This window comes from Fonsecaea multimorphosa (assembly GCF_000836435.1).
Source record: "Fonsecaea multimorphosa CBS 102226 unplaced genomic scaffold supercont1.21, whole genome shotgun sequence".
NCBI classification, from domain to species: Eukaryota; Fungi; Ascomycota; class Eurotiomycetes; order Chaetothyriales; family Herpotrichiellaceae; genus Fonsecaea; species Fonsecaea multimorphosa.
In genome coordinates this window covers 480,824-508,777 of record NW_015971655.1, presented here as the reverse complement: position 1 = coordinate 508,777, position 27,954 = coordinate 480,824, and the positions used below count along the sequence as shown (strand labels likewise).

General features: G+C 52.8%; 10 protein-coding genes across 10 annotated transcripts; 6 read left to right on the top strand and 4 right to left on the bottom strand.

Moving 5' to 3' along the window:
- Positions 1–1,001: 1,001 nt before the first annotated feature.
- Z520_08993 (uncharacterized protein) lies at positions 1,002–2,212 on the top strand (the record flags this gene model as incomplete). Its single annotated transcript, XM_016779489.1, has 2 exons — positions 1,002–1,505; positions 1,568–2,212. The coding sequence occupies 2 exons, from the start codon at positions 1,002–1,004 to the stop codon at positions 2,210–2,212; spliced, it is 1,149 nt and encodes a 382-aa protein (XP_016629599.1).
- Positions 2,213–2,496: 284 nt separating this feature from the next.
- Z520_08992 (uncharacterized protein) lies at positions 2,497–3,402 on the bottom strand (the record flags this gene model as incomplete). The annotated part of the gene is made up of 1 exon (XM_016779488.1): positions 2,497–3,402. The coding sequence occupies one exon, from the start codon at positions 3,400–3,402 to the stop codon at positions 2,497–2,499; it is 906 nt and encodes a 301-aa protein (XP_016629598.1).
- Positions 3,403–3,841: 439 nt separating this feature from the next.
- Z520_08991 (uncharacterized protein) lies at positions 3,842–6,313 on the top strand (the record flags this gene model as incomplete). The annotated part of the gene is made up of 2 exons (XM_016779487.1): positions 3,842–3,970; positions 4,022–6,313. The coding sequence occupies 2 exons, from the start codon at positions 3,842–3,844 to the stop codon at positions 6,311–6,313; spliced, it is 2,421 nt and encodes an 806-aa protein (XP_016629597.1).
- Positions 6,314–6,737: 424 nt separating this feature from the next.
- Positions 6,738–7,669, bottom strand: Z520_08990 (uncharacterized protein; the record flags this gene model as incomplete). Its single annotated transcript, XM_016779486.1, has 3 exons — positions 6,738–6,887; positions 6,967–7,373; positions 7,534–7,669. 3 exons carry the CDS (start codon positions 7,667–7,669, stop codon positions 6,738–6,740), a joined length of 693 nt encoding a protein of 230 aa, XP_016629596.1.
- Positions 7,670–8,149: 480 nt separating this feature from the next.
- Z520_08989 (uncharacterized protein) lies at positions 8,150–10,705 on the top strand (the record flags this gene model as incomplete). Its single annotated transcript, XM_016779485.1, has 1 exon — positions 8,150–10,705. The coding sequence occupies one exon, from the start codon at positions 8,150–8,152 to the stop codon at positions 10,703–10,705; it is 2,556 nt and encodes an 851-aa protein (XP_016629595.1).
- A 417-nt stretch (positions 10,706–11,122) lies between these two features.
- On the bottom strand, positions 11,123–12,952 carry Z520_08988 (uncharacterized protein; the record flags this gene model as incomplete). The annotated part of the gene is made up of 1 exon (XM_016779484.1): positions 11,123–12,952. One exon carries the CDS (start codon positions 12,950–12,952, stop codon positions 11,123–11,125), a length of 1,830 nt encoding a protein of 609 aa, XP_016629594.1.
- A 1,613-nt stretch (positions 12,953–14,565) lies between these two features.
- Z520_08987 (uncharacterized protein) lies at positions 14,566–15,949 on the top strand (the record flags this gene model as incomplete). Its single annotated transcript, XM_016779483.1, has 4 exons — positions 14,566–14,587; positions 14,650–14,671; positions 14,733–15,228; positions 15,290–15,949. 4 exons carry the CDS (start codon positions 14,566–14,568, stop codon positions 15,947–15,949), a joined length of 1,200 nt encoding a protein of 399 aa, XP_016629593.1.
- Positions 15,950–16,973: 1,024 nt separating this feature from the next.
- On the bottom strand, positions 16,974–17,436 carry Z520_08986 (vacuolar transporter chaperone 1; the record flags this gene model as incomplete). Its single annotated transcript, XM_016779482.1, has 2 exons — positions 16,974–17,311; positions 17,403–17,436. The coding sequence occupies 2 exons, from the start codon at positions 17,434–17,436 to the stop codon at positions 16,974–16,976; spliced, it is 372 nt and encodes a 123-aa protein (XP_016629592.1).
- Positions 17,437–17,852: 416 nt separating this feature from the next.
- On the top strand, positions 17,853–19,056 carry Z520_08985 (uncharacterized protein; the record flags this gene model as incomplete). The annotated part of the gene is made up of 3 exons (XM_016779481.1): positions 17,853–18,287; positions 18,335–18,595; positions 18,682–19,056. The coding sequence occupies 3 exons, from the start codon at positions 17,853–17,855 to the stop codon at positions 19,054–19,056; spliced, it is 1,071 nt and encodes a 356-aa protein (XP_016629591.1).
- A 5,959-nt stretch (positions 19,057–25,015) lies between these two features.
- Positions 25,016–26,113, top strand: Z520_08984 (uncharacterized protein; the record flags this gene model as incomplete). The annotated part of the gene is made up of 3 exons (XM_016779480.1): positions 25,016–25,119; positions 25,183–25,214; positions 25,293–26,113. The coding sequence occupies 3 exons, from the start codon at positions 25,016–25,018 to the stop codon at positions 26,111–26,113; spliced, it is 957 nt and encodes a 318-aa protein (XP_016629590.1).
- Positions 26,114–27,954: the final 1,841 nt, after the last annotated feature.

Here is a 27,954-nt window from a genome sequence, read left to right as displayed (position 1 = left end):
TAAAACAAACGAACATCAGTGACGACACTTTCCACGCTCTTTCATAACCGATGAGGAACTTGGCTCGAATTTTCGATAGATACCCCTGCCTTTAGAGACAAAGCAACGGCGCGCCGGAGAGGGCAAGGGATTTTTGTGCATTGGCATTGAGCGGGGCTGGAAACAGGGAAGGCCTCCAAAAGGGTAGGGTGTCTGTGCTTGGGTTATGCGACGGTCCTGGCGGTCAATGTACATCAAACCTGCAGAAAAGTCGCATGCTGTTTTTCATCTCGACTCAGGGAGGACTCCATGTACATTTAGCTGTGTAGCTTGAGCTGGCGACAATGGGTTCACGATGAGGGAGGCTCTAGTGACATTCTCCAGGTTCGCCCTGGACCAAAAGGTGAAATGACAATGACGATTGCACTGAAGAACGCTCTGGTCGGAACGTGTGATAGCCTTTTATTTCTTTGTTGGAGGCGAGGCTGAGATTCGTATTGCTCCCTTGACCACGGAATCAAGGTTCTTTCCAAATGCTGCGCTGGACATCAACACTGCCGCATGTCTCGTTGCATATATATCGTAGACTGTATCAGCTAGCGCAACCGATCACTACCCTCTCTTGAAGATGAGGGCGCAGGTTGAATAATGGAGGGGACAAGAGGCAGGATCAGGCTGGGTCTCACGTGAGCGAAGTGAATTTGCCAAGCGCATGCGATCTACTCCGAGTCGGTACCAGTGCTTCAATGCAGGAAGCTGGATGCTGTACGAGGTACCTCGTCGAGCCTGCTTCGACATTTATTTGGTACATATTGTTCCTGGCGCCGCTAATTCTTCCTCTGTCTCTCTTTTCCATTGTGGGTTATATGCGCAGCGCCAACCAGGAGCCTGTCATACTATGACAATCCTCACATGCACATTTTCCTCACTCGTGCTCCCTTGCCCGACTCTCCGCTGTGACTGAATTAAAGTCACTGATTGTACTGTAACGGGATCCGCCAACCGCGTCCGGAGTCTCCAAAATGCAGCGGATTCTACGCATCAACCTCCAAGCCCGCAATCAAACCCTCAAAGCCACTCGTCGGAAAAACTATGAAAAGTTACGAGAAGACTGGAAAGAATACGAGACCCGTCTGGTCCAGACGGAGAAAGTGAAAAATGCCCACATCAAAGCCGAGCGCAGAGCCCGGAGGGAGGATTGGATCATGGGGCCTCTGGCACCGAAACGAGACGTCGGCACAAAGCAAAACTTCTATGGCACTGTGAGCAATCTGCTTTACCAAGGCCCAGTCTTTCCTCCGAGGGTTAGGCATGGGCCTAAGAGTAATGGGTGGGACCCTGTCGGAGGTGAAGGACTAGAAGAGGAACAAAAAGAGTGGGAGGGGTTCGGAAACGAAGGGAATATTGTGGAGGGAGATCGAGTTTGCATTGTGAAAGGGAAGAAGCAGGGTTTGATCGGGCAGATTGGCAAAGTGAAGGATGTCAGTAGCGATGCCAAGGAGCTGAGAATAGAGGGTCTGAATATGGTATGAACATTGTCTTTGGGGAACGCGCTGAATCTTGCAACTTTGCATCTAACTTCAACTAGGCCGATGTTGAGATTCCGGAGAGCTTTGGCGAACAGCGCGAAAAAGTGCACTTCTCATCCCTCGAATTACCCATACCCATTGCCGACGTACGCCTTGTCTATCGCCTCACCGACCCTGCGACTGGTCGCGACAGGGATGTCATCGTAAAGCACATCCGTGGCGGCGCTCCTTATTTTCAGCGCGAACCTAACTCGCCTCTACCCCGACATACACGCTACATCGTGGGGGAAGATGTCCAGATCCCATGGCCGGAAGCTGAAGCTCCCACGTATCAAGCCTTCGAGGGAGATACATCGCGCTACGATGTCGAGTCACAAACCTGGACGCCTACGATATATCAAGCGCCCCTGCCCTCTCAGGAGATATTTGACGACCTGACAGAAGATGATAAATATCGGCGAGATAGAGCATGGCACGAAGATGAGTATGTGAGGATGAAGATCTTGGAGGATGCTCGTGCAGAGTGGTTCAAGGAGAGAAAGATTCAAGGCCCCTTGGCGAAGATGGCTGAGGAGAAACTCAAGACGGTGGCGCAGAGGGTTGAAGCAATGAAACAAGCCGGAATGAGTGAAGAGACGAGGAAGGTTTTGTTGGAGGAGATGAGTGCAGCAAGGGCAAGAAGGAGACTGAAAACAGCAGCGTGATGCGAGAACTCCGACCGCTGAACAGCATGGCGTAGCCAAATTTGGCGCCCGAGTGCTTGGGCTGTCGTTATATGGCCCTACTGTCTCCATGAAAGCCTATACTTGGATGTAAAATACACGCTCGTAGCGGCAAGTCTTGTCACTGCTTGGTCACGGCGTTTGTACATTTAGAATATTAGACACTCCCCCGGGACGACAGCATGGAAAAAGTTCCTGATAATGGATATTCAATCAGTCTCCATGTTTTTGTAGATTAGCTCGTCTCCTCGTGGGGACACACTCTGTCAGGTAACCAGACTCCCTACAAACTCCACGTTCTTGGCTTTCCCTTGCTGCTGTGCGGCCAACTGGGGCCACTGCACAAGAAAGCGGTGCACAAACGGCTTCAATAACCTCCCGCTTAAACTGAGCGTTTTCACGCGGGCCCAGGATTCGATGAAGATGGTGCGCATTTGCCCGGATTGCGTGAACTCTGCCTCGGAGCCAGCGGTGGAGGGGCTTGAAAGGCCGAAGAATAGGAGGATGATGGACGCAAGGAAGACGATAACCCCGGTTCCGGGTCCATTGGTCAGTATCAAGTCTGGATAGGACGGCGGAGCTTTGCCTCCAGGTTGTGATTTGAAATCTCGATGTGTGCCGCGAAGAACATTGAGGCAATCCCACAGACATCGAAGGCTTGTGACAGGAGTCGTGAGCAGGGACTGGTGAACACGTCTGGCGCGATGGACTGTCACCACGCTGTAGTTCAAGGCAGCGTCTTCGGGGACGAGCGAGGACGAGGACAGGTTCGATAGCATCTCGGCCTCAAAATCTCGGGCTTTGGACGTGGAGAAGTCATCCCCCGAGCTCACCACGTAGGTCCGCTTTGTGAAGTCGAGTTGCAGCCGACGGTATTGGTTCAGGATGTTGAGCATCTCTGCGGTGTGCCCTCCTGAGCCGAGCACAACCAACAAATGGGTCGGATTTCTCGACGAGGGCGGAGGGCGTCGAGAGACTGGTTGCCGGCGGAGCACCTGGACGAGCCGAAAGAATGATAGGCAGAGCAGGATGAGAAGGCCGGCAAAGATAAAGAGTAATGGTTGTTGGATTGGAGAGAGAGTGATGAGCGGCGTGAACATGGTTATCCAAATGATTGTACCACCTGGGAAGGAGCCTTGCGGTTGTTTGAGTGGTGTCTGATGAGCTTTCATTGTTGACGAGACAGAATCACACTCTGACATTTTTGATTGAATCAAGGCTTCTGTATCTGTTTCTGACCAGGATCTAAGCGAGGTTTCCGGAACTGAGATGCCCGAGACATGGTGAATTCCATTTGGATGTAATTAGCACTGTTCAAAGCAAAAGATGTTGGTAGCAAAGCATGGTCGGGGCCCTTGCGAGCAAGGCTGAGGATGACGAGGCTGAGCGTGGGCTGAGTGTTTCATTCGTTCGGCGATAGAGCCTTTATCCCCAGCACAAGCTAAACCCAAAGTGGTAGACAGTTGACTCCAAAAGTTTGGAACAAGGATGAAATGCTGATGCGTTGTCTGTTGACTCCTCTTCTTCTACAATAGATTGTTGGACGACTAGTCCATATAAGAGCACTCTGGCATCCCAATAGCTAGTGTTACCAACCATGCTAACGCCATCATGCCTGTCACACTCCGCCGGCGCCTGGATTGTCACTACTGCGGACGCAGATCGAAATTGCCAGCGGGGGAGAAGCCCGGTCGCAAGTTTCAATGCGAACACTGCCTTGCCGTCAATTTCTTCGATGAGGTGTGTGCATCCTCCGTTTCGGAGACGTTCTGTCACTGACACAGGCTCTAGAATGGCGAGATAGCAGATGTACCCTTGGAAGAAGCTGCCCCTGCTCAGCGCTTCGCGCAACCGGTCGCCGCAAACCCTCTTCCTGACGACAACTTTTCCTCCCAAGACTCTGTATTCTGTTCAACATGCCTCAAGAACCAGCAGTTATACACCTACAACCTCTCCCAGTTCCTCCCAGATCCTGAGCACCCAGAGTACGACAAAGTGGAGGCCCAACTCCCAGAGTACAAGAAGGGACTCGAACAACGCTACCCCCAGTGTTGTGCCAAGTGCGAACCTAAAGTGAGGGCGCAGTTGCACAAGGCGACCTACAATGCCAGAAGCGACCACCTTCGACGGGTCCTGGAAAGATCACGACAAAGAAGGGTTGCCAGTCGATGGGGTTGGAGAAGTCTTCTTCTCAACGCGGCGGGGTTGGGTTATACCGTCAGTTTGGCTTTGCAAGTGCTCTGGCATCTGTACGGCTCTCAAGTGGTCGGCGGGTCGCCGAATCAAAAATCCAGACCCTTTGAGTGTTTCTCCCAATGGCACTATGTGCCCGAATGCTTCGAAATGATGGAGCCCCTTGTGGGACTTTCTTTGGTTCTTGGACTGCTTTGCATCTGGTGGAATCCAAAGTGGCAGCACAAGCTGTCTAACAGTGAACGGCAGTTGTCGGGTCTAAATGAGTACTACCTGGCACAGTTTCTCCTGTTGGGGCTGAGGTTCAGTGCCTGGATCATCCTGCTTCACAGCCCTCTGTCATTGCGAACGGCAGCAATGCTGCATGCTTGTTTCGCGGTCGCCATCACCGTGCTTGCAGGATGGTCCATTTTTGGGATTACGACCATCACATCCGGCCCTCAGATCAATTGGCACGATGATCCAGCCCCGTTGCTGTCAAGCAGTCAATTTGTGCCACCACCCCCTTTTGAACAACAAGAAATACAACAGCCACCGAATCAGCCTTTCAACATTGAAAACTTGGCAACACCCGGAAGACCCGCTTATCAGTCATGGAATCCTCCCACTCCCCCGCCAGATGGTGCCGAAGCAATGGACTGGACACCATCCCAGCCAACATTCCAACCCGAGCTCAAGCAGATTCGGTACACAGCAGCCGACCCTACGCCCTTCCATGGCACATTACCGGCATTGAATACGAAGGGAGTCCTCAAAAACCAGAATCAAGGGCGAACTGATAGAGAGGCCATAGGTCTCCCACCAGGGTTCTTCGACAAATCGCAGAAGTCGTTGTTCCCTGCTCGTCAAATCGGAACAGCTAGCGAGGCCATAGTGCAACCAAAGTTCTTCGGCCACGAGCGGCAGGTTGATACGGGGCTGGAAAGCATCTTTGACACAGTCTTCTCTCTCCAGGATTCGTCCTTACACCGAGCCGAACCTAGGCCAACTTCGGATGCAAAGCCTTTCAGAGCTGCACCTGCGAAGGAGCCTAGTCGCCGGCAGCCAAGCGAGCATGGAACTCTACCCGCGTTGAAGCTCTTCAGCTGCGTGTCGATCTTCTCACTCATAGTAGCCTTGGCTGCATGGATCTTTGAAGCTGCCATCAGATCTAAGACTTCCCAATTTGGCTACTACACCGTCCTTCTCAGTGTGGTCGTACCATTTGGTCACATCATAATCATTCTTTCTTCGCGCCGTATCCCTGGTCAAACCTCAAATATACTTCTGTACACTTTCGAAGCAAGCTTGCTGATCGGAGTTGCTATGGTCCAGGACCAGTTTGGCGAACTATTTCGGGATCTTTGGGACAAGCTTGCCATTGCCGTCGTGGCTCTCTTGCTCCCGCAGGAGTTTCTGGCACTGACTCGATACCACTGGGCGTCTCAACATCGCACCCAGACCGGTTTACATAAATACGTTGGGCCAGAATCGTTCCCTGAGCCACTGACACAGTCTACGAACCTACACCTCAGCAATGCAGCGGCACCAATGCCTCAGCTTACACGAACCTCTTCGAGCGAGTCGATTGAGAGCCAACAGTCAATACCCACGACTATTGATACCGGGCCATGGGAGACGCCTCGAGCCGACAACTATCGATTTGAATACTTCGACTCATCCAAATCTCCATCGTTGTCAACGAGCACAAGATCTTCAGTAAGTCGGAACCGCCAACCACAAATCCAGAATCGAAACATGACGGACATGGACGGTCTGTCACTAAATAGAGACAGTGGGGTTCCACAACCGAAACAGAGCACAGGTATCACAGATACGCTGAGCCGGATGGGTCTTGGGTCTTCGTCTGGGTCAAACATCGCGGGGCCAAGAACGAGGCGGAAATTTTAATGTGCTATTTTGCTCCAGAGCAAGTGTATGAGTTATTATGGTTTCGTTTGGAGGCAGTCTCATTGCATGTGGCATTCTAAAGCATGGAAAGATTGGATAGCAGAAAGCGACAAGGCGGGACGTCGTATGGCATAGCGTATCATATTATGAACTTTTCCTCATTTCACAACCTAGAGACTGGGATTCTTCATGACAAGGTGGGATTTTTCGAGACCCGAAGGGCGGAAAGACAAAACGACATACTGCTCAACACCCGCCGGGCCCAGTTTATTTCGCCCTGAAAGCGTCTTCATCTGTCCCGTATGGCACGATTCGAAGGCCGCCCAAGCGCAAAATTCGAAACACGGGAATGTATGTAGTCCATTGCCCCTGTCTGTTCCCAACGCCGTGAAAATGCTCATTGCTTTGTATTGCGTGCGAGAACCTATGTCAATTTCTGCTTGATAAAGAACGATCTCAGATGTGACAGCTGCCAGGCGCATGTGACGCCCAAGACGCCCAGCTGGATCAACGTCCACCGGACGATTCTCGCGTTGACGGCTTCGCTTTGGTCGCGGAATTCTGCTTCTCGTTCCTAACACACGCAGCGTTTGGGATCAGCGATCTAACTCTCCACGCAAGACTAACGACGGCGCTGTAGCATTGTGACTTACTCTTTGAAACTTCTGCTCCCGCCTGATGTCTTGCAGTCTGCCGTTCAACTCCCTCACTTTACCAACCAGGGTGTCGATCTTGCCCTTGTCCTCACTCTCAATCTTGCTCGTCTCCCCGATCGCCATGTCGACGGTCAATTTCACTCCTCCCAATCCGTTGCCACTGGTTCCGAACCATCCACCCACACTGACCGCTGCGGGTCCCGAGGGCGTAAAGCAGAGTCTGTGCAGGCCTGCGTCCGCGGCACTGAATGTGAATTTCGACATTTGGTCCGAGGACTGCGTTGTCTGTGTCACGACGCGGTGGTCGTTGTCAAAGGTCTCTTCGACGGTGAAGTGGATGTTGAGGTCGGGCGTGGCGGAAAAGGTCTGCGTCTGAGGCGAGTAGGCTTCGGATTTGTATGTTCCTGCATTTTTCCAGCGCCGAGTTAGTGTCTTGGTCGCCCTAATGTTCTTTTTGGTCTTCAATGCTGGAAGCAGACTCGGATCGGCCGACTCCAACAGCGGTGACGCGATATTTGAAAGACCAGAACACCGAACTAGTGCATCAATCGACTCTCGACGTACCAACGACCAGCGTGCCCTTTGGCAAATCCTCGTAGAAGCACTTGGGCGTCGTGCCATCGAGATAGAAATATAGGGCTTGGGTCGAAGGGATGAGGACGGATGTGACCGCGGCCAAAGCGGCAAGTAAGGATTTCATCTTGCTCTCGATCCTCCAGTCGTCGGAGTGAAGCTGGAACGCAGGGACTGGCTCTTGAAAATAATGACAAGGGCGCAGAAAAGTCGATTGAACAAAATGCCCAAAATTCAACACTAAAGGGACGCACACTTGAATGCGGAGTGCAGGCCCCTTTTTCTCGGGGGACGAGGCACGCGCTGCTTTTTTGCTCTTGAACTCACCAATTGGAATTCAACATGTGTCAGGGTTGCGCAGCCTTGCAGCCGTTGTCAGCCTCGTCTGTCTGGTTCAAATGACACTAGAAGTCACGTGCGTGGTCATTTGAAATATGTCTTGAGTCACTCTCTAACTGCACGCATCTTGCCTGTGTGCACTTTCCTCCTGCTTTCCACTTACCTGGTGTGTACGCTCCACAAAGAGTTCGTCAATGGGCGAACCAAACCCGTCCTGGATTGACGAGATCGCTGTACACTAGATCGACCTCGTATCCCCGCGACCAAGATGGCCTCCACGAGCGACATTCGCGATATTATGAACTTGGGCCAGGCAAGGCCCCGCCAGCCTGCGCCCAAGAAGAAAAAACACATCGAACCTCAACCGCGCGTCACTGGTGTGAAGCGAGAAGTACAAGCTCTCATGGGCGACTCGGTCCCTCCTATTGCCATCGTCGAACAGCGCTCCTACAAATCAAGACCGTCCATCTCGCAGAAATTGTTCAAGCCGCGTCACTGGGAGGAGAGACCGTTTGTGCATGGCGGAAGAACCGATGGGTTGGTGTTGAGACACTGGAAACGGTCGATTCCTGGCTCCAACGCCCGCGCCGCAGCGGCGGCGGCGGTCGCGAATGGCTCGGCAGATGTTGAAATGACGGATGAATCAAAGGCACCAACCCCAGCGATCCAGGAACTACGATTTGAGGAAGAGTACCCGTCGCACAAATGGAATGTCAAGGTCCAGGTACCAGCTTATACGGATGAGCAGTATGAGAACTTGTTAAGGTCGGAGGACTGGACGCGGCAGGAGACCGATTATCTCATGGGACTATGCCGTGACTATGACTTGAGATGGATCATCATCGCCGACAGGTACAGCCCACAAGACATTCAAGCTCCCCAGCCGGCTGCTCAAAACGGTGAGGCAAATGGCAGCGATCTTGTTGCGAAGCCTCATTACCCTCATCGCTCGATGGAAGCTCTCAAACAACGATACTATGCCATTGCCGCAAAGCTGATGGAAGCGCAAACACCCGCGAGCACAATGACCCAGGCTGAATTCCAACTCTGGGAGAAGATGCGTAATTTTGATGCCAAGACTGAGACAATGAGAAAAGCCATGGCGGAGAAACTATTCGAGCGCACCAAAGACGAAGCTGATGAGGAAAGAATCCTCCTTGAAGAACTTCACCGCATCACCAAGAACGAGGACGACTTCATCAAAATGAGACGGGATCTTTATGCGAGGCTTGAACCTGTGGCGCCTATCAGAAGAACTGAAAGGGGCGAGGAGCAGTCTACTGCCATGTACCAAACTTCCGGGGGACTTTCTATGCTACTGCAGAGCCTTCTCGCCAAAGAGAAGAGGCTTAAGCGACCTCCTGTACCTGGCGGCATCGAAAACGGCAGCGCTTCCACTCCCACCGAATCGCAGAGATACGATAAGGGCAGACACCCAGCCCAGTATAATCGACGAGATACTACAGACACTCAGGCTACCGAAGATGTATCTGGCGCGCAAAAGAAAGGCTCAATGTCTCAACCCACCGTTAGAGCCTTGTCATCTCAAGAGGAAGCACGGTTTGGTGTTTCGCATCCACAAGAAAGAATTACGAGTGGCGTGCAGTTCCGCCATGAGAAGATCAACCGCCTCACTATGGCCAAGAGCCAAACTCAGACCACCAAGATTCAGGCCGCGTTGACCGAACTAGGCATCCCGCCTCGTTTGCTCATGCCCACTGAACGGGTATGTCGAGAGTTCGAGCGATTGGTTACCGAGATCAACGTGCTGCTTGATTGTAGGAAGGTCAATGAAAAGATTGCGACTGAGATCAAGATTTTGGAGGAGGCCAGGCGAATCAGGTTGGGATTGCCAAAAGAGGGAGAGCAGCCTACTGCGTCTTCCGACCCAACACAGCCTTCCTATCCTACGACTGCAGATGCAATGGAGGTTGATGATTCTGGAGTGGCAGATGATTCTAAGAGTGGAGACATTAAGAATAACTCAATGGCTGTGGCTGAGGAGGATCAGGATGCTGAAGCCGAGGATGATGTCCCTCCGCAGAAGGTTGATATGAAGAGCTCAGAGGGTCAAGATGGGAAGAATGAGAGCTCTATGCGAGTAAATCAGCAGGTGGATGACGCCGATGCCGATGCAGACGCTGACACGGATCGGGACGCAGCCCAGAAGGGTGCTTCCAAACCGGTTGAGGATCAAGAAGAAGAGAGCGAAGGCGCTAAAACAGGTGAAGAGGACGAAGATGAAGATGACGAGGAGCAAGAGGACGAAGGAGTCACGGGCGTCGATGAGGAGGAGGAGGAGGATGAAGATGATGACGATGCTGAAGAAGGTGCAGACGAAGCTCAAGCTGACCTAGATGAAGAGGATGAAGAGGACGAGGATGCCGATGCCGAGGTTGCGGCAACCCCGCAGAATGAGAGCGACGCGGAAGAGGATAATGGGGATGAAGACGAAGAGGATGAAGATGAGGACGATGAGGAGGAGCCAGAAGTCGAGGCCGAGGCCGAATCTGACGAGGAAGAAAGTGCCCAGGAGGATGACGACGCGGGCTCAGACGACGAAGAGGAAGCCGAGATAAAGAACCAAGACGAGGATGAAGACAATGAAGAAGATGGTGCCCCCGTCGCTGCCGCAGCCGCAGCAGCAGAGGCTGATGATGACTCGGATGATGATGCTGAGGAGGAGCCAGACGAGGAACCACCAGCAGCAGCAGCTCCCAGCGCTCTACCACCGCGCGCGCATAAGCGCTCCGCGAGCGTCATATCCGCGGCCAGTCGTGCGGGAAGTAATCGGAGTGGTATTGGGAGGAAGAAGAGACGGTGAATACTCTAGGTAGTTTGGGTGCTAAGCTCGATCATGTTGAGAGTCGTCTGGTTCTGATCGAACATTGCCTATCTATAGTCCCACTGCCGCAGGGTGGTTGTTTCGTCGGGCGTACCAGCTCTTCCACTTTTCCTGAGCCGCTCAGCTCACTCAGGGTGTATCCGATCTCCCTCCTCTGTTGTCCTGTTGTATCCTGTTGGCCTGCTGTATCCTGTCGCAGGCGAAAAGACAAATCATCACATTTCCCATTCCCACAATTTCTCTAGCTTGTAGGACCCAATTCCACTTCCACATCCCTATCCATCTTCCCATGCGATCCCATCAGTACTGACAAGAGTCCTCTTTGTCATCATCATCATCATTCATCATTTGGGATCAAATAATCCTCTTTCCATCTGCATTTCCCATGCCATCTCCTTACTCCTCCTCGCTGACCTCGCTCTCTTCATCCTGCCAGGTAATCTGCTCTGGCTGTGGATAAGGAGCCTGTGCTGCCTTATTGTTGTCGTTGCCGTTGTTGCCGTTGTTGCCGTTGTTGTCGTCGTCCAGCAGCATAGCGAGAATGCCCGCCACATCGTCGTCGTCGACCTCCAACTGAGAAGAAGACGAGGACTGAGGGTCCTCGCCGGCGTTCACCGACGGGAGGTAATGACCGTCGTTGTGGTCGATAACTTCCAAGTCGAGATCTCCCAGGCGTGCGGCTTGATATGCCTCGTCTTCTTCGGATTCGGATTCGTATGCAGCTTCCATGGCGGGAGTTTTGGCTGCTGAGGTGACACCGCTGGGACCCGCGATGGCGTTGCTGTTTCCGCGGGCGTTCGTCCGCTTTGGTGCCGCAGATTTGGGTTTGGTGACCTTGGCAGGCTTTGGAGCCTTGGTAGCCTTGGGCGCACGCTTTGGAGCTGAGGCGGGTTTCGGAGGCTTCGCGGCTGGGGTGGTTGTTGCGCCGTTAAAGACGGCAACGGCTTCACGGAATCCTGTCCCGGCAGTTGCAGAAGCAGCTTGTTGACGCTTCCACTCTTCTACAGGATGAGGAAGATAGCCGGTTGCCTTCTTCAAAGCATCGTTGTTGCTTGGTTGTATCCAACTATAGTCGGACTGTTTGCGTTTTTGACGCTTCGGGGCGCTGGTCGGTTCGACTTCGGAAGGCGGCGTTGCGAGTGGTGCTGGACGTTTCGGGGGTCGAGTTGCAGGGGCTTGGGAGCTTCCTGCATTGGCCGATGGGGCTTGGGTCGCTGGTGGAAATGCCGCGGTAGTTGTTGTGTTCCCTTGTGGTTCTGTCTCTTGATTAGGACGAGTTGTGGCATGGTTCGGATTGATCGTTCGCCGGTCAGGTTTGCTGCTCCGCAATGATAGCTCTTGCTGAGCAGCATCGGCCAGTAACTGTTGAACTGTGTACTTACCAACAGCCGGACGTGGTGGCTGTGGATTCTCGACGGCGAGGCCAACAAAGTCGAGAGCAGCCTGTTCGACAACTGGAGCTAGTACCGGCACACGGTGGTTGCCGTGGGTTGGACACAGGTGGCAGAGGTCTCCTTTGACGACTACACCGCGGTACTGCTCCCTTAGTTTTTCGATTTTGGCTTCATATGTCTGTTGGAGTCGTGACTTTGTTTCGTGATTCTCCAGAACCGCACGCTGCGTGGTGTTGGGAATTACTGGAAACAGTCTGCCGTTCGGGCCGATCATGAAGTCGTACATGCCTCGAAGCGTGTTGAAGAAGTCTTTGACCATCATGTTGTCGTGGTGCAGCTGTTGGTTTTCTTGTCCCAGCGTCTGATTGTGTCGTTCCAACGTCTGTTTTTGTTGGACCAGCGTCTGATTGTGTCGTTCCAACGTCTGTCTTTGTTGGACCAGCGTCAGATTCTGTCGTTCCAACGTCTGTTTTTGTTGTCCCAGCGTCAGATTTTGTCGTGTGAGTGCCTCGATCTGCCCTTGAAGCGCTCCGACGTTGTTGGCATGCTCTTGTTGGAGCCAAAAGAGCCTGTCCTGATGTAGTCGGAGTTGAGTCTGCAGGTTGTTCATAGCGTCCTGGGTTTGAAACAGTCCGCTGGTGGTATCCTGCTGGCCTTGAGGAGGGAGAGCGCCTCCTTCAAGGTACAGGAAGTCTGGCAACTCAAGATCAACGCCCTCCAGCTCGGGCAAAGTGAGATCCATGTAGGGATAACCGTTATCCACTACGTTCTCGACGAGGAGATCCTGCATGCTGACAGTGCCGTTCATGTCGAAGCTTCCAGTGTAGGCCATGTTGAGACGGAGGAGGGTGCTGTTTTGATGTTTGTGGTGCTTGGGGGTTGAGACTGAGGATGGCGCTGTTTTGATGTGTTTGGTGTTCGGCTAAGATGTTGTGTGGACAGTTGAAGGGACGAAGGGAGAAGAAGTCGATTATGGAAGAGACGAAAACAACTTAAGCAGAGAAGGGACTGCAAGAGCGACAAAAAGGGCTGCTGCTGCGCGAAGGGCCTGCACCGCGAACCAGACGCTGGACGTGACGCGAACCAGACCGGAACGTTCTGCAGAAAGGCTGTAGAGTTTGGTACTGGGCGCAGTCCATGGTTCAAGAGCTAGACTGTCACAGTCAGTGAAGTGGTTCCATACTTGGGCAAAGCAAAAGCTCACCTGCTAGCACTGTCACTTGCACCACGCTGTCGTGACAGTGGCCACCAGCCAATAGCCTAGCAGCAGTCGACGGCATGTCCAGTCACCTAGTCACGCAAAACCCAGAGAACACACCTCACTACCTCGTCGACGCGCCATAAAGCGACTGCAAAAGTTTTCATCTCGTGAACCAAGAACCTTTTCAGGCCAGTCACCCACTCCCCGAGTTCCCATCAGAGTTCTGCCCCCATCTAATGAGGTATCCTGCCCAGATAGCCGTTCATCACTGGGGACGGAATTTTGACAGAGACTGGGTGCCAGTCCCCTAGAAACCAGAAACATAACTCGCGGCGTCGTCGACCCGCCATAACGAGACTGTGGAGGTTTTGCTCGTGTACCAAGAGACTTTTCCGGCCAGTCACACAGTCACCCAGTCCCCGTCAGAGTCCTGCCCCCATATAATGAGGTACTCTGTCAGATCGCCTGCATCGCCGGGGACGGAATTCTGACCGAGACTGGGTGCCAATCCCATGCAAACCAGAAATATACCTCGCCTCGCCGACGCGCCATAACGGGACTGTAAAGGTCTTCCCGGTGAACCAAGAGACTTTTCAAGCCAGTCTCTGTTTACCTGCCAGGCTCCTCGGAGAGCGGGGCCGTCGTCTGATGGACGGTAAGGGTGGTCGACAACAGCATGATGGGCAACATTGCTGGACACCCTTTTGCGGTGGGTCGGTCAGCTGGCGGCTCTGACTTTAGACTGGAAGTGATGGAGTCCCTGCGTGCGGCATTTCACGGACATACTTTTTGTTATATATTTAATTACAGGCAGAACAAGGAATATTTACAGATGAAGTCGGCACGACTGCAGACGGACCTTTTTGTAGCGACAACTAAGCCTTCCAGGTAAACGGCTGTGTCTCGCCTATTGGCTCGCTTATGGCTGGTTGGCACATCTTAAAGCAGCGCCGTATTAATTAATGAATGAATGGCTGCAAGGCTGTTTGTCAGCAAAGATCAACCCCCAGTTAGTTGGTACTTAAAGCAGCGCGGTATCAATAAATGGCTGCAAGGCTGCATGGCCGCAAGGCTGCAGGTGGTCGTCACAAAGGATTCCTCTGCCCTCTGCCCTCTGCTCTCCCCGCACCGCATCTCCATCCGCAGCCTGTCAATCAACACACCAATATTCGCAAGACCAAAGGCTGTACGAAGCTCAGACACTCGACGCTGTAGGCGGTGCCTGGGGGGTCTGAGCCGCGAAGATGAGCGTTATATTGTGTACAGGTACTGATCATCTCGCCGTCGCAAGGTTTGGACAATAGGCTAATTCTCATTTCTCATTTCAGCTGGTTATGACCACACTATTAGGTGCGCACCTCTCTCCCCCTCCACCTCAGCCTTCATATTGACCTTCTCTCGTGCATTGCAGATTCTGGGAAGCACTCTCAGGGATATGTTCAAGAACAATCCAACACCCGGAATCCCAAGTGAACAGACTATGCATCACACCAGACAAAAAGTACCTGGCCGCCGCGGGCCGCCACATGGTGCGCCTCTACGACATCAAGTCCAGCAATCCCAACCCCATCATGCAGTTCGAGGGCCATACTAACAATGTGACTGGAGTTGCATTCCATTGCGAAGGAAAGTGGATGGTCACGAGCTCGGAAGATTGCACGGTAAGAGTGTGGGATACCAGGTCGGGCATGATTCAGAGAAACTATCAACACTCACATCCGGTAAATGACGTGGTCATTCATCCAAACCAGGGAGAGCTGGTCAGTTGCGACCGCGGAGGAAATATTCGCATCTGGGATTTGGGCGCAAGCAGATGTACCCATCAACTTGTTCCCGTGGAAGACATCTCCATGGCCAGCGTGAGCGTTGCGAGTGACGGCTCCCTACTCGCTGCTGGAAACAACCTGGTAGGTTTGAAGCATGTCTGGATCTCGAGAACAAAAAGCAAAGCTCACAATATCTCTCTAGGGCGACGTCTACATCTGGCGCGTGTACCAAAACCACGATTCTACCACACTTCTGCCTTGCCGCGCATTCAAAGCCCACAAGGATTACCTCACCCGCTTGCTCCTATCGCCAGACATAAAATATCTGGCGACATGTAGCTCCGACCATACCGTGCGCGTCTGGAAGATCGACATGAATGAGGAACACCTTGAAGACCTCAATGAACCACAAACTCCCCCAATATCACAACAGCAGCATGATGAATCAACCAACCATACAGAATCTACCCTGAATAACACAAACATGATCACCGTGTCACGCTCTCAACCCTCCCTTCCCAGCGCTGCCGAGACTGATAAAAACGCCGCCGACCTCTCCTCCGATCCCAAACTATCCCAATCCACTCCATCTCTCGCATCGACCACCTCCCAACAATTCCGCCCTACGACGGACCTGATCTCCATCCGCCGCCCCCTCCCCTGCCACGCCATCCTGGACATCCACCAACGCTGGGTCTGGGACTGCGCCTTCAGCGCCGACTCGGCGTATCTTGTCACCGTCTGCTCCGACCACTACGCCCGCCTCTGGGAGATCCTCACGGGCAAGATCATCAGGCAGTATAGCGGCCACCACAGGGGCGCGGTGTGCGTCGCGTTGAACGACTACAGCAATCCGCCTTAGGGAACGGATTGGGAAAACCTCGAGATGGAGGACCTCCAAGGGCGTAATATGTGAGCTCAAGCGCATGGAAAGTGAACATGGTAGTGATGACCCGACCCTGACACTCGAGAACGACCAGGACGGCGGAATCGAATTGGATCTCTACAGAACGTAAAAAAGCTCTGTGGCTTACTCACCAGAGTCGTCACTTTCGAAGCGACAAACTCAATGCACTCACTACTCGTGCAGTTGCCGGTCGGTCACTCAGAGGCTCTGCTCTCTTTTTTGGGGCTTTTCTCTTGAGACGGCGCGGGCACACGGGATCTATTGTAGGGCTCGGAGTCGAGCGGGACAGGACTCTTCTGCTCGAATATTTGTAGTCAAACGGGACTACCGGCAAAGGGGGCTATCATAGTACTGGTGTATGGTGTATGGGTAACGGAGCACATCGTCAGGCATACCATAGCACCACAGCGTGGGCACTGTATCAGAGAGGTTCGACTACCTGGTATTTTACCTCTTCTACAACCAACCTGCCAGGGTACAATAGCGAAGCACAATTGTACCAAAGTCCCTGTAGTAGAAGAGAATATCACATCGCTTCACATCACCTACGATGGCTTGGCTTTTGGGAGGCCAGGATAGGCTTATCGTGCAATATTAATCTTGTTTTTGTTTTCTGTTTTCCTAAGATCTGCACATAGTACCCCTAAGCGAATACCTCTACTCGGTACCTGCAAATGAGAGATCCTTGTACTCGTATGGTGTGCCCAGGCACCAGAAGCCCTGTACGGGATTCACAGCTTCTGAAAGCCAGAGCACATGCCATCCCACTCGCCAATGTATTGAACATCAACTTTGTAGACAATGTTTTACTCTTCTCTCCGTCCTTGATCGCGTTGCGGAGCTCTCTTTCTCTTTCTCCCACTCTTTTCCATCCCCTCCATCTCTTTTCAATTCGGTCAACCATTCCATCTAAATTTCCCCCTCTTTCTTGGAGCTCTCCATCCCATCCATTCTCCGTCTCTTCTCGCCGGCTCCGGCTTTACGACTCAACCACCCTCAGCACAAAGTTGACAATAACAGCCGCGAGCAGGGCGACGGCCAACACCGTGGGCCCGATGCGGTCATCGAAGCCGCCCTGGCCCCGGACTCGGATCGCTTTGGCGCGCCAGTGGAACGTGACGAGGGCGTAGATCATGGCCGCCATGGCCACGAGGGTGAACAAACCCGCGGAGATGCGGCCGACCGAGTCTCCAAAGTTGAGCAATCCCACGGCGAGGCCGCCCAGGATGACGGTGAAATTGAGCCACGACAGGAACGTGCGTTCATTGGCGAAGAAGACCTTGGGCTCGACGCGGGTCGGGAGGGCGATGCGTTTGCCTACAGCGGGCAGATGAAAACGAAATTGTTAGTTTGGGATGTTCTGAACAAGACTGGGACTAGCACGGGAGCAACGGGTGGAAGACCTTACCGGGAGCGCTTTGAAGAAGTGGTTGTTCAGACATTTTTGCCTTGAGGAAATTGCTGGTAGCTATAAACTGGGGTAACAGTTACTGGTAATGGGAAGCTTTGATTGTGAAGTAATGAAAGCAATAAAACCTATGTCGTATGTCCTTGATCTCTGCAGAAAAGCAAAAGGTGCAAAAAATACGGGTGAGGTCAATGCACACACAACCTGGAAGCTTTGCCTTTACCTGTGAGTTGCTGGGAGAACTTCTTCTGCGGGGAAGGCACCTGCTTGCCTCGAAGCTTCCCATTCGCGCAAGCCCCTCCTAAGCTTTGGCCCTTGGGGGGTTGCTCTGGGCTTTCTTTTTCCGCCACTGGCAGCCACTGGCCACCCGCAGCAGCAGCAGCAGCAGCAGCAGCAGCAGTAGCGGGGCATCTGCTTCGCCGTGGGAGAGAAACACAACTCGCAGGAAAAATGTCGACTCTACTGCGGAGGGTTCAGTCAACTATTGCCGTCTTCGATCCGCTTCAAAATAATCAACCTCAGGTCGCATTGAATCCGGCTGATCGCCCAAGCAAGCCAGCAAAGCGACACCGACTGCGGAAATCCTCTCAGCACCACCACCGCTCGCATTCAAATCTGCTTGAAGTGAATCATCTCAATCAGCAGCCCGCTGTTGAATCGCGCAACCAGACCCTGCAACATCCTGAACCCGGACCTCTCACCGAGTTTCGTCGCCGACTTGCGAGAAAGGCCTCGACCTTCAGTTTGAGAACTAGACGTCGACAGGGAGAGCGTGAACAGGACGAGGCGATCAAGGAAGAAGAGAAGCTCAGAGAATTGGTACTGGTGGGAAGCGAAAAGGCAAGGACCAAGTCGCAGGAACATCGAGACGGGACTCCTGTGGAGGTGAAGAGCAAGCGTGCACACCTGCAAGGCACGAGCCAAACGAGCAGCCGTACACAAGAGAGTCCTCGGTGACAGAAGTTGCGCCATACGATCCTGCCACGATACTCTCTGTCGGTGGACATCCATCGCCTTCCAAAGAAGACTCTCCACCCAAAACCTCCACTGCGTTGCAAGATCTCATCTGCAAGACCCAAAATACATACATCACCAAACACGTGGCAGGAGGAAAGATTGCTGTCAAGAAAATGTCATCGGAACAAGCCCCCCCTCCCGTGCCCTATACGCGTCTCAAAGAGATCACAGAAAATGTAAGTCCCACGACCGCCAGGCGCCAAGAGATTGCTCAAAAGCTGCACAGTGCAGGCCGCTAACTGCTTGGTTTCCTGCCGGATAGGCATGCGAAGCTGCCCTTTCAGGGGTAACCTCTTACTCCCACCCAGACACGGAAAAATGGAACACGATGATCATCAACAGCATCCTGGGCGCACTTGTGGAAGAGACCACGGTAAAAGCAGCTTCTGGATCATCGGCAGCCAGCCAACCACAATACAAATACGTGGTCAACAGCACCATCATCCAGCACGCCGCATCCACCCCGGCTTCGGCGGGCGACGACACAAAGAAAACAAGTGGCCGTCGAGGCATGCACGCGGCAAGTGGAGCTTACTGGAACAACGAAAAGGATGGTATGTGGAGCTTCAAGTACCCAGGCGCCGATAGCAAGGGCTTGGATGTGGTCGTCGGCATCATCTGGGTTTGGGTCGGGTAAAGGCACCCTCGCTGGCTTGTGTCTGATGAACAGCAAAAGCGGGTGACGACGCCATGGTGCATTACTAGATCCGGAGTACCTTCGGACCCTCGGACCTGTGATAGAGACTTTTATTGGCCAGGCAATGAGTAATGAAGCTCATGGTGTCTGGAAATTATCGACTTTGCTGGAATCAAGATTTCGGGGGATGGGTTAGGCGTGCCGGGCGCTTTTATGTCAAGCAAATGAATCTTGCTTTTCCACGCCGTCGCTGTATGAGTTGTTGGATCTGGCTGGTTGGCTTGTGGGATTGGGCGTTTGCCTGGAACAGCGGTGCGGGAATTTCTTTTCGCTTTGGCATCAAGATGAAAACGTGCTCGCCATGCAGGCAAAGTCCAATGAGGGGCCGGTGTGGATGGTGAATGATGGAAGGATCAACATGTACTTTGCTGGAAAAACGGCCTCGCTGTAAACGTTTCCAACTGGGAAGATGAACGGTTGATGGAGAAATTTCCCTCACTGCCCATCAAGCCCCCGGCTTTAGGTCTGATTGTCGGTCCTCGGGGACAATCCCCAGAAGTCAAAATTGTCGTCTTCGTCGCCACTGATTCAGATTCAGCCAATCTTTTCCGAGGCTTCGGGGGATAAACTTTGCTGCCAGGATCTTGCGAGTCGCTTAGGGTAGCTTCACAGTCAGGAGGCACCCCTCGCCGTGCCGGAGCCGGGTCAACGGTGTCAAAGAAACCTGCTTGACTCGAAAGGCTTTGATGTGTGGCGTGAGATCAGCTGGATAAAAGTTGCGCGTCCGATTCCCCTCAGACCTCATCCGCGTGGAAGATCGATCAGTCTCCAAAGCGACTTCGGTTTCCCCTACCTTACGTACAAGAATATTCTCCTAATCTTGTGCAGAACAGAAAAGAAGGTTTTCTTCTGCTGCTCCGCCCTTGGATTACTTGCAGAGCGGCCATTAGAGTTTGCGCGCGTGTCTCTCGTTGCGATGCTGCGTAATAAGGCATTGGAAATGAGTCGGGTAGGCCAACCTTGTCCAGCTTGCTTGGGATCCAGCAGAGGATTACTTTCAGTGATTCAGGACAAAGTATTGGACTTCGGTCTCGCCGGGTGCGTCAACAGCACATGACTTGATGGACTATATATGGTCAGCCCCGATTATCGAAAACTGGGGGAGGCTGTGGTTTACATACAACCGTTCAAGATCGCATATCGAATCCACAGAGTCCTGAGCATTGAGGGCGGAGTGTCCGAGGACGGGCTGATGGAAAGCTGTTCGGTTGACGTCTTTGATTGGTCCTACAGTTGAGGCTTAGTGTGGCTATGATGGGCTTGAACATGTCGGTCATGATCCGAGACAGCACGCAATACGCAACTCAGGTGACAGGTGGGGGTAAGCCGGAGAATTTTCTCCAATCCCTGGCCGCTGGCTCGAAAGGGGTATTCAGGAGTCTTTGAAGACAATGATGCATCGCTTAGATATGGTGTCAAGATCGACATCTGCTGGACACACACAAGACTCTGGTGACCCCGGTTGGCACTAAACTGAATCTGACGTCTCACGTACATAGTCTGAAATTGGGTCTTGCGAAGAAAGGACACACGGTGGTCTTTCTTGCTCTCTCCTGTGTCTCCAGATCCGGTAAATGGAATAGGTCGTTGCTGCGGCCACCGCTGGACGTCTGAAGGTGCAGGAATGGCAGGATTAGGGAAGACAATCGCTTAAGCGAAGTTCAGCTCCAGGAAATTCTAGGAAATGATCGGCAGTGACTCGCTAGATCTTGAACGAGACCTGAAACTTGTTCGCGGCAGGTATGATAGTGAGGACTCAACCCCTTTTTTGGGAGATGCCCTTCAAACGCTATCATGAGATGAACATCGGCCTTGTGTGATCTCGATGGGGCCGACGTGGGCCCCGGGCCAGAGATGGCTGATCCAGATCAGCAAATGTTAACGATGTCGGTACCGAGTAGAGACTGATGTGCCGCTCAATGGAGCCCTGCACAGTATCGAACGGACATCTCGCAACCTGGGTACAGCCTACAGGAAGGACCATGCAGACGTGAAAACAGAAGCCTTGTACTCATGTGCTGGCAGCTCTTTGGTCTCCAGAAAAAGGTTCCACTAGGAAATGAAGTGGCAAACTTGAGCCCATAGGCCAACGAAGACCCGGCAGAAGTCCCCGGCAGGCGTCAATATGCTTGTTATAACGATAAGGCTTGCTCTGCAGTAATATGGGGGAGCAGTTCCCCTGATCTTGCTACAGTGCGGGAAGGCTGAGGGCTCGACCCAATAATGCAGCGGAAGGCCCCAGCCGGACATACCAGGAAGGACATCAGAGCTGAGCGACAGGCGACCGGGCCAGCTCGCTTGAACGATGGAAGATGGAAGATGGAGTCGTAGGCGAGGCGGTATGAGGGTACCATGGGTCCAAGGAGGTATGGTCGAGACCGCTAATCAGTCTGCCTCTTCCAAGATTCACCACTCGGCAGAGGCTGTTCCAGTTCTGCATCCCGATCCCCGATGTACAGGAATTCGGCTTCTCCCGTAGTGAACATCGTTTCCCAGCACGAAGAGCATCATACGGTTGATTGCTGTAACTGTGGCAGGAAGCAAGAAGCGGCGGTGAAGTGAAAAAATTTGCATACGGCTGTAGTTCAGGAACGTCAGAGCTGTTGTCGTGGGATGTTGTTTTCCTAGCTCCTCGTCCCCTGTTGCATTGGCCGACAACAACCTGGTTGGGTCTTTCTGACGCCGTGAAATGGGGATTCGTTCGTTCAGGGTGTTTTTTGGTAGGCGGAAAGGGCCCGTGCGGGCACCTGGCAGGGCTCAGGAGATCGAGATGGTAGTGGGAAGGACTCGTAGGGCCGTGAGGATGGAGTAGTAGCCACCTAACCGTCCACTTGTAAGTGAAGCTTTGATGATCCAACGCCCAATGCACCCTTTTTCCGACCTTACCTGCTGGTGGACCCTGCGCCTTCAGTCGATGTGTACGTGACCGAGTGGGTGCGGCTGAGCATTCTCCAAGGCGCAGCTTGCTCAATAACGTTTTCATGGTTGGTCTGCACGGTGCCCTCATGTGCTCATGTGTCTGTTTGGAATTTTCTTTCTCTCGGTATGGACGTGAAGAAAAAATGGTACAGTAGCTCGTACTGTGAGCCACCGAATTGGTCGACGTGCATTAGGCGTGCAGGTGGCTTGCACGGCGATGAACTCTAAGACATGGGTTTACTGGGTTTCTCGGCCGGTCGAGACCATATGCTGGCTGCTCGAGGGTGTTGGTGGTGGTTTTGCTGTGATGGCTGTGATGATTCACCTTGTCTTTTTGCTGCGCAGCCGGGTCACCTCCACAATGGGCTTGCTTACAGCTCCGGAGCATGATGGATCCTCCTACTGTCATCTCTACGGTTGATGCCCAAAACTTGGGAGGAACGGGGTTACTGCCTACAATGGCTTCTGAGTCGGAATGGCCCAACGAGGGTGAGAATCAAGATGAAAATTTTTCTTGATGGGAGGTCGGCTGTCACAGCCTACTTGGGCCTGCAGCTTCTTCTGTCCGCCATGGCACGACAGGCACCCATACATCGCAGGCACTGCAAGAAGGCGCCGTACTTTCCCACGGGGCGCATGCAGCACCCATGCCCACTCATGCCCACTCCTTCTTGCATGCATTTTTCGGTTTTGAGCTACAGACCATCATCACCACCATCAACCCCCGTCCATCCATGTTGAGATGCATCTGCCAAACTGACCATTTGGGTGCTTTCTCTTGTCCCTAGTCACTAAGTGGTCCCCTCGCAACTCTTTTCAACCACCCCTGTCTGCTGCGCAACAGCTTTGCATCATGCTTCCGGTGCCCCAAATAGAAGCAACCGCAGTTGAAAACGCAGTTCACATGAGAGAAAGACCCGGCAACCCAGGGCAACCCTCATCCTATCTCAGAGCACCCACTTGACGATATTCCTCCCGTCTCTAACTTCTATCCCATACAGCTAGTAGGCAGTAGCTGACCTGCGAGGTGCAGGTTCGATATTGGTTAGACCCTCTCAATCCGCTGTCAAGGACAATGAAAGTATTGCTCTCGGCTGCAAGTCCTTTTGTCAGAAGCAATTGATTTCGATCGACCTGCTCCACTGACGTCGATATCAATCTATTGATGTAAGCGAAATCCTGCGGTTCCCAGCGAGCCCCAGTCTTGGTCGGCAGCATCACCAGATACAGTCTTGCACAAGGGGCTCAACCCTCTTCGTTTGCATAGTGCCAGCCCCCAGCAGCCTGCCTGGCGAGCCGAGAAAGAAGTTCGCTTACGGAGTTTAACTATTATTATTGCGGAGAACAGTCCCTCCAAAGCTCTCGGTGGGGTCCGGGATACTGTGTCAAACCGAGTTTGACGCTCGGACGACTCCAAGCTACCACAAAGAGCAGGGGGTAAGGTGAAAAAATTGATGGTGTGCCTCGTTACTTCTTCCCTTGTTGTCGTCATACCAATGACCCTGGTGGATGGCTAGGGCTTTGGGGTACATCGATGGATCTCAAACCATCACAGCTGAACAGGTCAGCTTCATGCTTCGTACAACTAGCTAACGGTTCCAGCGCTGCAATGCAAGCTGGACCGCGTGGCAATTTTCCCCCAAACTCTCATCGGATATGCTTCTCCTGGCATGGCTTCCGTCTGGCTGTTCGTGTCTGCAGTTGCAGTTCTTGGAGGCTCCCGCGGCTGAAAAACAACAAACGGCCCACCCACCACTCGTCATGGGGTCGCTGGCTTGATTGGCTTGGTGTTGGAGCCAATCTCAGGACTAAACTGGCGACTAGTAGTGAGGTATCCTCACACTTAAAATCCTTCATACGGGACGTGGCTTTGCAACTGGCTCTGGGACTATGCCCATCTCAGCCTCCCTGCCGTCAAAATCTGAGATCCCCTTCTTCCCGGGGTTACCATTTGCGCGGCACCTGCGCTGCTCGGGTTGAACCACCAACTGAGGTGTGACTGGATACCGAATCCACCCCTTCGTGGCCTTACCTCTTGTAGCAGGCCGCACTCTGCCGAACGGCGGCCCCGGCCTGCGGACTGCGGCGATCTCGCGTCTGACGTCCCCCCTATGGGAAGCCTACACAAGGCCTTGGACCAAGGATGAATGCCTAGGCGAGAAACCCTTGCTCACCTGGCCCATAGCCTTCATTTGTTGTGGTCTCCCTTTCCAATGGCTTCACTACATGCCCCTGCGTGCCTCATTCCCAAGCTGGACCAGGTACCTCTTGCCGAGACTCGAATGAGCATTCCACTGCCATCCTGGGATCCCTGGTCGCCGTTTGCTGTCTCTTTTGTGCGCAGGCCGGCTGCGTTGGGCCCCATCCACTTCGGCCAACGGCAGGCACACCAATCCCTACCAAAAGGGTTGTGGCTGACTACACTTACCATTTGGCTTGCGGGACATAGTCTTGACTGGCTTCCTAAACGGCCAGGGCGGGTCTCCATTGCGAACCCTCGCCTTATCCAAGGTTTGGAAGACTATTTTGTGTCAATCTGCTGGGTCCTTAGGGCAGTGTATCTGGACAGATATAGTGAAGTGATCCTCAGAAGTATGATTCAAACCAGATCCTGTGGTCCCGACTCGTCTATAACCGTTTGACGGTATTCGATTAAACTTGACCTATTCGCAGGTTGGCCGTTGCGCTATTCTGCTCCCGATTGTCGCGGCCGCCCAATCAGACCGGCAACTCTCGTCTTATTCGGACCATTTCATCTCCTTTTAATTCTGGACATACCGCTTCCTCCAGACCCGGCGTTACAATCTCCAAGGGCTCTGCGCATCTCAGCTTTTTGTCCTCAATCTCTCACTGGAGGATCTCTTGCCAGGTGGCCACGCCTTTGCTTTTGCGGATCCTCCCCTTCGTGCCCGGCCTTACGTACTGGTCGGGCTGGAATAAATCCACGTCAATGCGAGAACTGCCCAAAGGTACTTGAATGATGTCGGTCGCCACAGAGACCATCCATCAGACCAGCAGTGAATTCATCCAAATTGTCGCCATGTCCGAGTCGGGCAGTGAAGCAAGCAAGGCAGCAAAGAAGAGGTGCGTCGATACGCATTGATCTCGTTCCTTCTCCCCTAGGACCTGTCGCTGATGAAGTATCAGAGAATACAATCGCAACGCCCAGCGAGTGTTTCGTAAGTAGTGGTCTGCGCCTCCTGCGGAACGGCCCTTCCAATCTTGCCTCCGGACCAGGCACTAACTTTTCCTACCAGGCCAAAGGCGCAAAGAACACTTGAACAAACTCGAAGCCGCCCAGCGCGAACTGAACAGTATTCAGGTGGAAGAAGTCGAACGGCTTCGCCGCGAAAATCAGGCGCTCGCTCAAGAGAATGAGTCCTTGAAGGCTGCTTATGGGTCGCAAGCCAGCTCACCGGGGCCGACAATGAGCCCTGGTGAGGTCAGAGGATCTCCTTCGGGGTATATGGCATATGGAACTGCACCTGGTGGCTACCTGGGTCCAGTTTCAGGTGCGCCTTCCTATACTCCGGGCCCTGTTACGGTCTCGATGCCTCAACCGGCGACGACACCTTTATCGAGCGCCAGCAGCGACCCCAGCACCCTTGTCGTTGTTGTACCCAACAACATCCGCGAAATACGTCGGTCACTTCACCAAATGTTCTCCCCCCTTCTCGAAATCCCCGTCATTTCTAACCCCCAGTCACATTTGGCCACTCTGGCAGCCTTGGAACCGTCGCTACCGAGTTCGTTGAAGCCTTCCCAGCTCCAGCTTTCTACGCCACATCATGCTTATATAGACATGATCCCTTCTCCCAGTCTCAGAGATCGACTCATTGCAATTGGTCCTGCGAATGCCAACACATTTTTAACAGAGGCTTGCACAATAGCATGTGACATTGAAGATACAGGCCAGATGATAGTATGGGGGGAAGATTGGCTCAATGAATTTTCCTGGGAATTTTCTGCGAGTGTTCTGGAACGCTGGGGAGGTTGGCTTCTCACTTCTGAATGGGGTCAGAGAGCCAATTTTTGGCGCCGTCAAAGGGGGATTCCAATACTTCCAGGCTACGACTGATGACTTGAGACGATTGGGGTTTACTTGCTTGTTCTCGACGAGGCCGAGGCTTGGAAACCCGTCTGACTTTCACGGCGCACTTCAAGTCAACGGCAGTTTAGGGACATGTTACATTCAGAGTTGGGATATATTGATGGGACTTCATCGCCTACGAGTTAGTTCGATGTCTTGACGGGCAGAAGCCAGTCCTTTACAGGTTGCAAGTTCACCTCGCAATCTTTTTCTGGACCAACCTGCCCTGCAACTCCGTTCTGGAAACTGGCGCAGGTCGCCGTTTCAATTCCCTTGACATTGTTCAAGTCCATACTGTACAACTCTTGTCTGCCCCTTATGTATAACAATGGAAAAAAGATCCCTTTCGTGTTTGCTGTGGGTTGGATTTTGCCCTCGGCTGGTGGAACACCCCGCGAGCGTTTCGTGATGCATGTGGGATTCGCGTCGCATTTATCGTGGAGAGGACTGGAGTGCTTCTTTAAGACAGCGACCGTAGGTCTATGGAAATTCCAAGTCCGATTACAGAGTCCTGGATGATGGTGCGCATGTACCTGCAGGTCTGGCCCGTCAGCGATATTCAGCAGCAGCAGCAGGGAGGAGATGGATATTTCAAGGTAAGTTTGCTACCCCCAAGATGGGCGTCTCTGCTTCTAACCTGACTAGTTTTGAAGCGACTTTTCTGTGATCAACTACTTTTGAAAGGCGCAGTTGGACGCGTTTGAAGACGAATGCGTTTGGGTTATCTTGGTCTGACGAATTTTACGTACAGAACCATCCGTTGCCTACGGCATTACAAATCGCGCACGCTCGCCACGGTGAGACTTGCGTGATATTAAGAACGACAAGGCCGCCTTGTTTTCCATGTGAATGGCACCATATGGAATCGGCAACGAGTTCTATCTTCCAAAGGATCAGGGCCAATGTGAGCACTGAAGCGTGGTTGGATTCCACGAGGGAGAGATCCGCCAGTCGCAAGAAAGGACTTGCTCCAACAGTCTGGAGCAGATGGCGGATCTCAAGGTCTCAGATGAAGGCAAAACTATCGATTCTGAGGGTTGATGCATCCAGTCAATCCTGCCTATACTTTGCTGGGCCAATATTGACTGTCTCCGGCCGAACCAATAGGGCCTTCAACCGGGCTAGAAACTGGCGATCCAGACAACATCAGAGCGTATCCATCTCATCAATGAGCACTTTATCCTGATTTCTCAATAGAAAGGATCCGTATCTGGTACAGAAGGGTAAGGATTACAGTGGTCCGAAGCGAAGACATGCCACTATCCGCTGGCATTGGTCAACAATGTCCAGGAGAGACGTGGCTCAAATGCGTCCTTGGAAGACCACGTCAACTACTCACGGATGAAGACCATGGGCTCGAATAGACGCCCAGTCAAACACCAGGATGCAGACTGAAACCCCTATGGGCAGTTGACTTGATCAATAGTATATCGACTATTGGGCCTTAGGCAGAAAAAATTGGTCCAATCATACTCATGAATCTCGACCTGCCGCTTTGGGAACCACGCTTCGTCCTTTTCCCTCACTTTGGCCTGGCCATTGCTTCTCCCGGGCACAAAGACATGTTCCAGACTTTAGTGTAAGGGGGTATGTCTTTCTATCTTGATCTGGACTCGGTCTGGTTTCAACCGAAACCCTGGACAGCTTGAAACACGCCTCTCACTTTTTTGTTTGGGCAGAATATCTTGTCCGCCTCATATGGCTGTGATGGACTCGACCCGTTGTCGTTGTGGTCTTTGCGAGATCTTGCCTATATGTTTTGCTTCGAATATGTCTTGGAGGGCTCTCCATTCATGCGCACAGTCGCTGGACTCTGGGACGTCTTTCAC